The sequence below is a fragment of the Sus scrofa genome, chromosome 15 (assembly GCF_000003025.6).
Source record: "Sus scrofa isolate TJ Tabasco breed Duroc chromosome 15, Sscrofa11.1, whole genome shotgun sequence".
In the NCBI taxonomy this organism is placed as follows: Eukaryota; Metazoa; Chordata; class Mammalia; order Artiodactyla; family Suidae; genus Sus; species Sus scrofa.
In genome coordinates, this window is record NC_010457.5 from 137,903,036 (window position 1) to 137,915,136 (window position 12,101).

At 56.1% G+C, this 12,101-nt stretch overlaps 1 protein-coding gene across 1 annotated transcript in view; it reads left to right on the forward strand.

Moving 5' to 3' along the window:
* Positions 1-9,290, forward strand: part of TRAF3IP1 (TRAF3 interacting protein 1) — a 48,714-nt gene extending 39,424 nt beyond the window's left edge. Inside the window, exons 15-16 of the mRNA XM_021074958.1 lie at positions 5,006-5,229; positions 7,222-9,290. Of these exons, the coding sequence (XP_020930617.1) occupies positions 5,006-5,229; positions 7,222-7,387 (390 nt within the window). The 3' untranslated portion in view covers positions 7,388-9,290. The remainder of the gene's footprint in view (positions 1-5,005; positions 5,230-7,221) is intronic.

Here is a 12,101-nt window from a genome sequence, read left to right on the forward strand (position 1 = left end):
TTGACCCAGCAGCGGCATTTCCGTGGCAGCCCCTGGAGGGTCCTGTGCCCGTGTGTCCGGGGACAGAGGTAGAAGATGGAATTATTCAGGGTCGCGTGGTTCGCAGTGACCCCCTGCCAGGAATAGCCCGTTTCCATCGCTGGAGAGCGAGGGTAACTCGTGGGACGTTCGTGTAAGGAAGCAACCACCGCGGTGCAAAGAGCAGGACGCTGGTTACCCCCGGCCTCACTCCGCGACTGGCTCTTAAACCCGGCAGAGGAGGCCGACCCACGCGGGTGTGCACAACAGGCGCACGGGTCGGCGCGCAGCAGAGCGGGTCCCACACGCCCAGACGCCGTCTCCACGACGGTGGCCTGACGGGCCCGGGCTTCGGGGACCCTGGCGGGGTTGGCGGTCCGGACCCAGGCGAGGACTGCAGGCGTCGCTTTGTCATGTGGCGAAGCTGGACGCCCACGTCTCCGGTGCTTTTCCGGGGGTGTGAACGGCTGCAGTGTTTGGCCACAGGCTGTTGTTCCCTGTGCGCTCGGGACACGCAGTCTGAGCCGCAGGGGAGGCCAGAGTGTGGTTTCCAGAGACGCTTGATGACGGGGTTTTTCTGGATGAGCAGGACCCTCGGAGGGTCTGGCCGAGCAGCTGCCCCGCTAGCCTCAGCTCTGCTCGGTCGCCCGCGGGTAGGCGTCGTCCTCGGCTTCTGAGGAACGCGCGCTTTGACAGGCCGTCTATAGGTGACTTCCCGAGGTCACGGGAGAGTGTGTTGCTTCAGGCAGCTACATGCGTGGATTTATGAGCCTCCCCCGCCATCAGTCTTCTTTTACTGGGTTTGCTTACTGCAGGGGAGAGGCCTGCGCAGGGGTGTCTGTGACCTTCAGCCCAGCGTGGGGGGGCCAGGGTCAGACCCCGACTCCTGCTTCTGAGAGACCTCTGCAGTAGCTGGGGTCAGGCTTTTCAGCCTCATTTGAACCCTAGTACTTTATTCTGAAGCATTGCATCGCAATGTAATGAAACACAGCTCTCTGGTCAGTGGTTCTTAGGTGTGTGGCTTACAATAAATACTTGTGAATTTAAGAATCACTATGAACAATAAATACTTGTGAATTTAAGAATCACTGTAAACGTTTCTGGGAACAAGTGTGTGTGTGGTGAATGCAAATAATAGTAGGTCCCCAAAGTAAGGAACTGTTCAGCTGGAAGATCGAAGTGCATGTGTGAAGGGGCCAAGTGCCAAAGCCCGCTGCGGGGAGGGGGCGGGGGGCACAGGAGGGCACCTGTGTGTCCCCACGACGCAGACGGCCGCCACGCTCTGTGTCACCTGTGGAACCCGATCCCGGGGCTGGGGTGCCACACAGGAGCAGTGGGCCGCCCAGCGGGGCTCCGAGCAGATCTCGGGGCTCGGAGTCAGCCTTTGGGTGCTGAGTCGTAAGGTCAGATGTCACGCTTGGGGTTATTTATGTGAAGCAGGTGGAGACGGGGAAGGGGCCGTGTCAGGGAGGAGGCGAGTGAGTTTTGGGGAGAGCTCGTCTGCCGGAGGCTGGACCTACAGCCTGGTCGTCGGTGCCAACCACACAGCAGCGTGTCTTCCAGCCTGACTGGGAGTCCTTGTCACCCGGGAGCTGACGCGGGGGCCTGCGCCCTGGGCCCTGTGCGGGATGAATGTGCGGTCACGGTCACTGCCGAGGGGGGCTTTGCTCGGTGTGGGGCACCCAGCTGCCTCTTCTACATTGTCCCGTGTCATCTGACCTGCAGGGGCGATGGGACTATTTCCGTTTGACCAGGAGGAAAGCGAGGTTCCGCGAGGTCGGGCCTCGTCCCGGGCCGGCGGGGTAGGAGGTGGCGGGGCCGGCCTGCAGGGCGCGTGTCCTGACCACGCGCCACTTTGCCACGCGTTCCCCCCCCCCGCCCTGTGTCCTGGGTCGTTGTGGGTCCTGTTTTGTGTAATGATACAGTTGCGTTATTTTCCCTGCGTGGTGGGTGTGGTGGCGGATTCTCAGGCTTTACCGTGCGTGTTTAAAGTCTATAGAGCAAGGGTGTGTATTGGCTGCATTTTCCGGGAAAGTTGCTGGTGCAGCAGCACGGGCTCCATGTAAATCAGAGGCTGTCCTGGGTGGGGTGTGCTTTTGCAGGCGCCGTCAGCGCTGGGCTTGCCCAGCCCACCGCCACTTGCAGTGCCCGGTTGAAAAATGCCAGACTGCTGGTGTCTTGCAGCAGCGTGTTTGCAGCAACAGTGAAAGCCTCCCCCGCGATGGTCACCCCAGCCCAGGGACACTTGTTTTAAATTCTTAGTCTCTGAAAAGTAAAATTAGAAACTTTAAGATGAGTGGTCCAGGTTCTGCTTGGTGCTGTGACACCGAAAGCCGGACCGTGACAGGTAACCTTCCAGTGTCTTCACGCCGTAACACGCCTGTCTTAGAAGACGTGTATACCTGTAGGTCTCCGTCCTGAGCTCCGTGCCCTGAACACGTTCGTGTTAGAGTCAACGCAGTGCCAGACGCATGAGAATGACTTAATCATCGTTGCACATGGGTTTAAGTAGAATTTAAAATTTCTCCGCTGAGTCGGTAGTCAGTTTTAAAGACAATACATTTCCCCCCGGGAAAGCAGTTTATCGTCGTGTGGATTCATCCTAGTCATTTAGCATTTTAATTTAAGGGCATTTTTTTATGGCCACTCCCTCTTCCTCAATTAACTTATTTGGAGATAACTGTAGATTCACGTGCAGTTATAAGAAGCAGTAGATCCTAGAGACCCCGACTCAGTTCTCTCCCCGATGGCATCTGGCATCTTGCTGGGTGCAGGATTGCAGCTGGATGCTGGCCTGATAGAGCGAGACAGGGAACCCCTCCGTCATCACAGCGTCACAACCCTGTTGCCTTCTTATGGGCACCGCACCCCCACCCGCCGCCCCAACCCGTCCCGAACCCCGGGCAACCACTGGCCTGTTCTCCGCCTTCTGTCTGTGTCACTTGAAGAGTGTTAGGTCAGTGGAGTCTGGCAGCGGGTACGTGTTGAGACTGGCTTCTTTCACTCACCATCCCTCCCCGGGGGTCCACCCAGGCGGTGTGAGAATCGGGGGGTCCTTCCTGTTCACTGCCGAGTGGCGCCCCGATCCAGATCCAGCGTTGTCACTGCCGTGTCAGGGGTTCCGTCCCTGGCCCAGGAACTTCTGCGTGCCGTGCGGCCGTGGGCACTGCCAAAAAAAAAGGGGGGGGGGATTGCAGTCAGGCCTGCGTGGAAGAATCTCCTGACCCTTTTAGGGATGAAACGTTGGTCCACAGAGGCAGGGAACCTGTTGACCAGAGGCGGTCTGTCTTTCCAGTACCAGACCAAACAGTCGGTTGGGCGCACTCGTGAGGCTCTGTCTCTGGGTCCTCTGTTCGGAGCCGTTGACCTGGATGGCCACGCTGCTGCTCGCTGTGGCCACGTCGCAAGTCCTGAAATTGGGCAGCCCGGGTCCACCCTCTTGTTTCTTCTCTTTCAGGATGTCTGAGCTGCGCCAGTTCCTCGGTTTCTGTGTAAATTTTAGGAAAACCTTGTCCGTGTCTGCACACAGTTTGGGCTTTTGTTAGGACTTGTGTGGGTCAATTTGGGGAGAATGGACGTCTTTGCTGCTTTGACTCTTACGAGGCAGGAGGGCCGCGTGGCTCTCTCTCTTCGCTCTCCTTTGATTTATCGCATCTGTATCATGCAGTTTTCAGTGTATGCAGATTCTATACATTTTTGGTTAGTTTCCACCTGTTCCTCTTTTTTCAAGCAATTACGAGTGGCACTGTATTTTTAATTTGGGGAACCCGTGTGTTCATTGCCAGTGAATGGAAACACAATTGGTTTTTGTGTGTTTTTCTTGTGTCCCGCAACCTTGCAGGACTCGCTCATTCTGTGAGTTTTGTCTTTTACTTCTAGTCCCGTTCACTTAACACTCTCTGCGTGCCAGGCGTTGTGTTAAGGGTGTGTTTTCCGAAGCCCAGGAGTTGCTGGAGCTCGGATCTTCACCTGTAAATTACATATTCTCTCCATCTCTTCGGTGGGCAGATATAAGGAGGCCCTATACGGACCAGATGCAGGGTTCCTGCCCTCCTGGGGCCTATGGTCTGAGACCAGAGCTAGAAATGACGTGAGTGGTCATGTAACTTAGTAAAACAAGTCTAAAAATACAGCAAGAAGTTGATTCGTTGTAACTTAGGGCCTCTGCCTCACACCATAGTGGGCAGGACGGGGCCATCTCGTCCGCCTGTGTGGAGTGGGAGCCCCGGCAGGGCCTGAGCCGTGTGCGTTTTCCCAGGAAAGGTTTCCCAGGCCGGACTGCTTGCGGAGTCTTACATCAGTTTTTGAAATTCAGAGACGTGGCCCGAGGTAAAAACTCTCATGCAGAGAATTCTAAATATTCCTTGAGGAGGAGTCCAGGACTCTTGGCCAAACCGAATGAAGTCCCCCAGCCACCACCAACCTCACCTCTGTCACCTGCTGCTGTACGAGGCCTCCCCCGCCCTCCCCAGCCCTGAACCAGCGCTGCCCACAGGGCCCAGGCCCCACGGCCTCTGCACCTGCCAGCCCTGCCCGCCCCACCAGCCCCCGCGGTGCTGCTGGCCGCTCTGCACGCGCGCTGCCCTGGCCAGCCCCCCTGTCCTTTGGCCTGCTCTCCCGCTTCAGCCTGGCCAGCTGGGTTTCAGAGGCGCCGAGGAGGTGTGGTCAAGGAGGGGAGGCAGGGCCAGTTCCCCTGTCCAGACTCTTTGGGGTCCTGAGCTTTTGTAGCAGTGACCGCAGTCAGTTTCTGGTCAGTTGGGAACCAAAACTCTTACTGGGCAGAAAGGTGCCCCTTGGAACCGGCCCTCACCGGACGCTGCCGAGGGGCGCGTGCAGGGCTTGGCACCCCAGACATGCTGCTGGCCGACCTCACGGTCCCGCAGCCCGGGGTCTGAGCCAGCACTGTCCCCACGCGGGCCTGTTGGCCCTCGGCGAGCCCCGGGCTGCCCAAGCTGAGTTTCTCTTGCTTCCCCTCCCGCCGCTGTAGGAAAGGGTGCTCGTCTTTGAGTCGGCCTGGAAGAAGGAGAAGGACCTCGCGTCCAAGGAGATAGAGAAGCTGCGCGTGTCCATCCAGACCCTGTGCCGCAGTGCGCTGCCCCTGGGCAACATCATGGACTACATCCAGGAGGACGTGGATGCCATGCAGAGCGAGCTGCAGCTGTGGCACAGCGAGAACCGGCAGCACGCCGAGGCCCTGCACAAGGAGCAGAGGTGCGGGGGGCGGGCGGGGAGGGCGACCCCCCCGGAGACCACCGCCTCGCCCTCGCCCCCTCTCGTTGGTCTCAGAGCCCGCCTTTCTGTGCAGCAGTCAGGAAGGACCTGCCGCCTTGGCTCACCGGCAGGATGCGTTCAGACGTTAAAGACAGGAGGCTTTGCAGTTTGGATGCCGTATTTTTTCATGTGTCTCATCGAAATGCCCCGTTTTGTGGCTGTTTGTGATTTGAATGTGTTTTCCTCCGAAAGAAACGCCCGTGAGCCCATGTGGAAGTTGCTCCTGCAAGAGAAGTGGACTAGCCACCGGAAGAGGTGGAGCTTAGGGGCGTCTGGCACTCTGTGGCGTGATCAGTGGACCTGGCCGCAGGCAGCTCTGTCAACTGCTAACTCTCTTTTTGAGAAAACGCTTGAATTGGCTCGGGGATCTGTCTGTAAGCCCGTGTAACTAAAAGTTCAATTATAGTGAAGCTCTGCTATCTGTTACTAGTCTGCTTATTCTTAAAAGTCCCTTAAATTTAGCGGCATGACAGAAGTAGGCGGTCCCTGAGAACTTTTTGGTGCCTGTTCTGACGAGATAACGCGTCAGCCCTTGGCGCAGGTGGGGGGGCCTTTTTTTTTAGGGCCACACCCACAGCGTATGGAAGTTCCCAGGCTAGGGGTCGAATCGGAGCTGAAGCTGCCAGCCGACGCCACAGCACGGCAGCACGGAATTCAAGCTGTGCCTGCGACCTACATGACAGCTTGCAGCCACTCTGGATCCTTCACCCACCGAGCAAGGCCGGCGATCAAACTTGAATCCTCATGGATACTAGTTGGGTTCATTACCGCTGAGCCCCAGTGGGAACTCCTGTTGGCACTTCTTACATTTTGATTTAAGGTATTAGAAAGTATCTCCCCAGACATTTGCTTCCTTACAGAACCTGATTTTGCTTTATGTAGGATGGTTGAAAACTGTCACTGTTTTTGGTTATATTTTATTTTGTATTTATGTGCTTTAAAAACCTCAGGTGGGTTTTCCCGCTGTGGCCCAGCGGGTTAAGAACTCAGCTGTAGCAGCTGGAGGCTCAGGTTGCTGCGAGGTGGGGGTTTGATCCATGGCCTGGCGAAGTGGGTTAAAGGATCTGGTATTGCCACACGTGTGGCTCAGATTCATTCCCCAGCTCGGGAATTTCCATAGGCCATTGGGTGTGACCATAAAAAAAAATTTTTTTTTAATGGAAATAGGAGTTCCCATTGTGGCTGAGTGGGATAAGAACCTGACACAGCCTCCGTGAGGATGTGGGTTAGAGCCTGGCCTCGTTCATTGGGTTAGGGATCCAGTGTTACCGTGAGCTGTGGTCTAGGTCACGAATGCGGCTGTGGTGCCGGCCAGCAGCTGCAGCTCCGATTTGACTCCTGGCCCAGGAACCTCCATATGCTGCAGGTGCGGCTGTAAAAAGAAAAAGAAGAATACATATGAAAACCTAACGGGAGAGGTTATTTTTGACTTCAGCTTTCTCGGGTACATTCTAGACGTTTCCTAGCATTTAATCCAGGAACTCAAAGGCCTCCTGACTTGTCTTGAACAAGCGAGGCAGAGGGGCCGCCGCAGGAAGCCCTTGAAGCTGGAGCGCCTCTCCGGGAGGTGAGGGCCCGTGGGCTGTCGGCTCGGGGTGTTGCGGGCCCCGGGCTCAGCTCCCTGCCGTCCTCAGGCCTCTGCAGCATATGCGCCTTCAGGAATTCGAGCCCATTCCTTTAAGAAACATAAGCCTCCTTTGTGTAAAGTCCATGTTCGACTTTGCTTTTGGTTGTGGTGTGTGCATGCACGTAAGAAAAAGATTCCTCCCAGGCGTGCAGTTCTCCTCCCTTTATGTCGTTCTCCAAGAAGGGTTTGGTTTTTACCCTTTTTCTTGGGGTGCCGTGTTGTCGCTGTCTTTCACTGTTTTGGTCAGGGAGCAAAAACCCAAAGCGAGCAAGACGCTCACGAGCCCCTGGCTTTGTCTTCCCCAGCATCACGGACTGCGCCGTGGAGCCCTTGAAGGCGGAGCTGGCCGAGCTGGAGCAGCTGGTCAGAGACCAGCAGGACAAGATCCGCGCCGTGAAGGCCAGCATCCTGAGGAACGAAGAGAAAATCCGGAAAATGGTGCACAGCATCAACTTGAGTTCCCGACGGTGAAGGCACACGACGCCGAGGACTGAACGTCGCTGTCCTCGGTGTGCGAGTAAAGCGGAGAAGATAGGACGGCGTTTCCCCTGAGGTTTCGGGTTGGAGGCAGGGAGCGGGGTTCGCTGTTAGCCCGCTGACTTTCCGCGCCTGCAGCCCAGCTTATTCCGTGTCTGAGAAGACCGTGCCTGCCCACCTTCCTCTGGCTAGCGTGCTTGCCAGTTATAAAGAGCTCTGCAAAGCGCCCGTGCGAGAAGTGTCTTTACGGGCCTGTCCTGGTATTTCTGCGGCAGGCTGCTCTGTTCGGTTCTGTGCCGGGTCCTCTGGCGGGAAGCCCAGGGCGTAGGAGACCTTGACCTTGGACTCAGCCCAGGGAGGGCTCCTCTGCTGAGCGAAGGAGGCTGCACCTCCTGACGAGCACTTGCCAGGGAGGCCCGAAGAGGAACCCGTTGCATTTTCAGCTCATTTCCACTTGGAAAGGCTTCGGTTCCGCTCACGTCCTTAGAAGGTGCCTGTGGCCTTCTGTTTTCAGCCTCTTGGGAGCTGCATGCGCTGCTTCGTGTAATTTTCCTCTGGGTCTCTGCTCGCTCTGGCTTGTATTTCCAGCCCTGGCAGTTCACACACTTGGCAGGGAGCCCTCGGAGTGGCTTTCACGGCTGTCGTCTGCACGGGAGCTCGTCACAGGCCGTAGCCTCACTCTCCCCAGCATTTACCCTGGCCTCCCCCACGCACCTCCCAGCATAGCTGGAGGGAGTCCTCGGCCCTGCAGATGGGGGGCTGCTCGCCACCTGTTCCTTCCCACAGGCGCACACCTGTGCCCCGAGAGGCCGGGAGCTTGGGGGAAACTGCAAAAGGAAGATTGTAGCGGGGGCGGGTTTACTGAAGGTGTTGATGTTACCATTTTTTAAATTGTTTTTAAAAGCAGAAGGTTTTTTTTTAAAGCATCGTTTACGTGTAGTTTTCACCACATGTGCTGTTGTAAATGCTAAGGCCTGAGGTTTGCGGGTGAAGACTCCCCTGCCTGGAGACAGGGGTCCTCAGGTCTGGGACCTGACCCTTTGCCTCTAGATACCGCGTGTACCGCGCAAGCCAAGGAATTGCCTGAGGAAGCTTTGTTTCTTTAAAAGGTCAGCACAAAGGGCACAGGTAAGGTTTTCTTAGGGTAATTTCCAAGCTGGACCTGTTACAGGGAGGTCGTGTGATTTTCTGAGCTGAGTTCAAGATCAGCTTATTAAGATCTGGCATCTTGAAACACCGGTCCTTTCCCCGCTCTGCACGGCGCCTGGGATTCTGTTGGATCAGATGGCCCGACACCTGTCGTTGGGGGAGGGGAGGCGCGTCCGCTCCCGGCCTTCCCTCGCGTGTCCGTCCTCGGTCCCTGCGACGCGGCCGCAACCCCACGTGGGCCCTGTCTTGCCCCAGGTGAAGCTGTCTGCCTTTTCTCAGTCTGTACAGAAGAGTAGAGTTTTTGTGGCAAAAGAGTGCAGACCTTGTATGCGAGTAAAATTTTGTATGAAGTAGTTGATCAAATTGTATCATAAAATTTATTTTTCTTTTATACATAAATCATTACAAATAATCACCTATTTTTCTATAAGTGCATGGGTTGCAAGTTCGGTTCACACCTGGAAAAAGCATTTATAAGCGTTTGGATTGTTTAAATGTTAAAGTGTGTGCGGTTTGTTTTTCACTGAAGCAAGTTCAGGGAACTGTATCTTTTCATTCATATTGTGACAGCACTTTTCTGTATAAATGGAAGTTCCTTAGGGCAGATAAGCATTTATCAGAAACTTTAAGATCGCTCATGAAGTTTTAGAAAGATTCTGCATGAAGGTATTACTGTATCTTTTCAAAAATGAATTAAATTCCGATGTTATTTATTGTTTTGATAAAATACACCAATGGGATTATCACATGTTTTCCTCTGGTCTGTAAGTTTTCAGAAAGTACTGGATTCATACATCAGAAATTTTGACTTAAAGGGTGAGCTGATACTAATTTATATTTAAAGGAAATGTGTCAACTTTTGAAAAAAGTAGTTTAAAACTAAAATTCAAGCTTTCTGCTTTAGTATTCGTACAGACTTTTCTTTCCAGTAAGCAACTTAAAAAGAGGAGTGGCTGGAACCTACAAGGCGGGACGCTGTTCTTTCGTGACGCTAAGTGCAGGGTGGCGGGGGGTTGTCGGGAATCTGTCGAGTGACAAGCGCCCCGAAGGGTTCCCGGGCCTCTCTCCCTGCTGACGACGTGTACCTTCTGTTGACCCGCTCAGCGTCATGGCTCAGGGGCGAGAGGAGTGGGCAGCTTGTGTCACGGTCGCAGGCTCAGGACGACCGGTTTGCTGGAGCTCCCACAGGCGTCGGGTTCAGGACGAGGGCGCACAGAGCGCAGCGTGGAGGAGGGGTTTCTGCACAGACCGGGCCTCCCCCACCCCAGCACTGGGGTCCCCCACCCACCCCAAGGAGGCGGAGGCGGAGCCAGGCCCCCCCACCCCCATTCCTCCTGCCTCTCGGGAGCCCCCCTCCCCCACCCCGACTCTGAGCGGCCAGGTGGATCTGATGCAGAGGAGCAGGCGTGCGCCTGGACGCGCTCTGCCACGGTGGGGCCTGTGATGCATTTGCTCATAAAAGGGCTTTGTGCTTTTCTAAAAAGTGTTTTAGTCAGTACAGTTTAAACAGGGGGGCAGAAGGAGGCCCCCAGAAGAATCTTCTGCTGCTGGTTATCTGATTTCATCAAGGGAGGTTAGAAGGACTTTTAAATTTTTTATTATTTATATGTCTTTTTAGGGCCGCACCTGTGGCACATGGAGGTTCCCCAGGCTAGGGGTCAAATTGGAGCTACAGCTGCGGGCCTACACCACAGCCACAGCAACATAGGATTCAAGCCACATCTGTGACCCTCACCACAGCTCACAGCGGCACCAGATCCTTAACCCACTGAGTGAGGCCAAGGGTGGCACCTGTGTCCTCCCGGATGCTCGTCAGATTCGTTTCTGCGGAGCCATGGCAGGAGCTCCGGGAAGGACTTTTTTAAATTCTGTGAGAGAAAAGACATTTAATGGCTTTTAAAGCTGTGCAGCTAGGGTTTATATCCATATTTAGTGCTGACTTTCAGATTGATTATCAGCTTCTTAAATCAAGCAAATTGGTCTTTCTGGTAGAAAATGTGGTTCAGGGGAGTTCCCTGGTGGCCTAGCAGTTAAGGATCCGATGTGGTCACTGCTGTGGTGCAGGTTGGATCCCTGGCCTGGGAACTTCATGTGCTGTGGGTACAGCCAAAAAAAAAGAAAGAAGGAAAATGGGGTTTGGAAGAAAGTTAAGTCCATGAGTCACGGGAGGCCGAGCTGCCGCGCGGAGGAAGGAACAAGGCTTTGGGGACGAGTGCTGTCCAGGTCCCAGATCCTGCAGGTTCCCAGCAGCCTGGCGCCTGCTCGCAGAGCGGCCAGCACAGCACGCCTGGGGTTACAAGGTCCCGCTCGTCGCTGCTGGCGAGTCCGGCCCGCTCGCAGAACGTGCAGCCTGCGCCAGGTTCCAGCCCTGGGTTTTCAGTTCAATCCCCGCTGCAGTCCTGTTCCCGGTTGCAGCCTCAGACTCCCCGTTCTGTCCCTGGGAAAGGCCTTAGCATCGCTGTCACCAGGAGGGACAAACAGAAGAACCCTCAGCCCTGCCATTCAGAACCTTCATCCAAGCCAGTACTTTGCTGGCTGGTGACAGCCAGCGTGTGTGGGGACTCTTGTGCTAGACACGGGAGAACATGGTGCTGCCCGGCCCTTCCTGCCCCTGGGGGTGCGGCCCCCTCGGGAGGGGAGCTGTGGTCCCATCTGCTCAGGGCAGTGGCAGCCGAGCCTCTTCTCAGAGCGTGGTTATTTATTAACCCATCCCCCCACCCCCACCTGCAGCAGGGTCCCCTTGTGGATGACAGACAACCCGCCCCCTCCCCATCTGAAACCTACGCGTGGTGGCGGGTGGCTGTGGAGGGCGAGTGGGGCCCTCGGGGCCACAGCCCTGCCGCGACGGTGAGGTCGGAGGGCCAGGTCAGGGCGCGTGCGGTGGAGCCACAGCTCAGCCACGTGGCAGGGTTTCTGCGTCCCCGGGTCGGGATGCCCACGTGTGTCTGGGATCCGTGACCGGGAGGACCTCCCCCAGAGGCTCCTGTCTGGACCGGCGTCGTCCCGAGGGACCCAGGGCCTGCTGGACCCCTGCCTGGTCGGGGTGAAGCTGCGGGAAGTGGGTCTGTGTAGCGTGTGGCCGGCGTGGCAGACCAGGAAGGACAGAGGCACCGAAGAGTTTTCCCAGGACGTGGGGAGAGGGAACCGGGCTGGCCCTGACTTGAGAAGAGCAGCGGGGGGACCGCGGGGCCCCACGGGTGGACTCGGAAACCTGGGCACAGCTTGATCTCAGGAGTGCCCCTGGAGAGGAGGCCCGGCTGGTCTGAGAGCACGGGCCAGAGTCCTGTGTCCCCTGGAGCCCAGCGTGCCCCCAAGGCCGGCAATACTGTAAATGTCTCTTTAAGGACGAGCTCTCCTGTGGCTCAGCGGGTTAAGGGTCTGGCCTTGTCACTGCAGCGGCTCAGGTCACTACTGCAGTGTGGATTCGATCCCTGGCCCAGGAACTTCCGCATGCCCCTGGCACGCCCGCCCCACCCCCCAAAAAAAAGGGAAAAGTATTTTGACTGGTAATTACGTGTCAGTATCCTTAATCATTCTAAATTTTCGGATGTGGCATAAC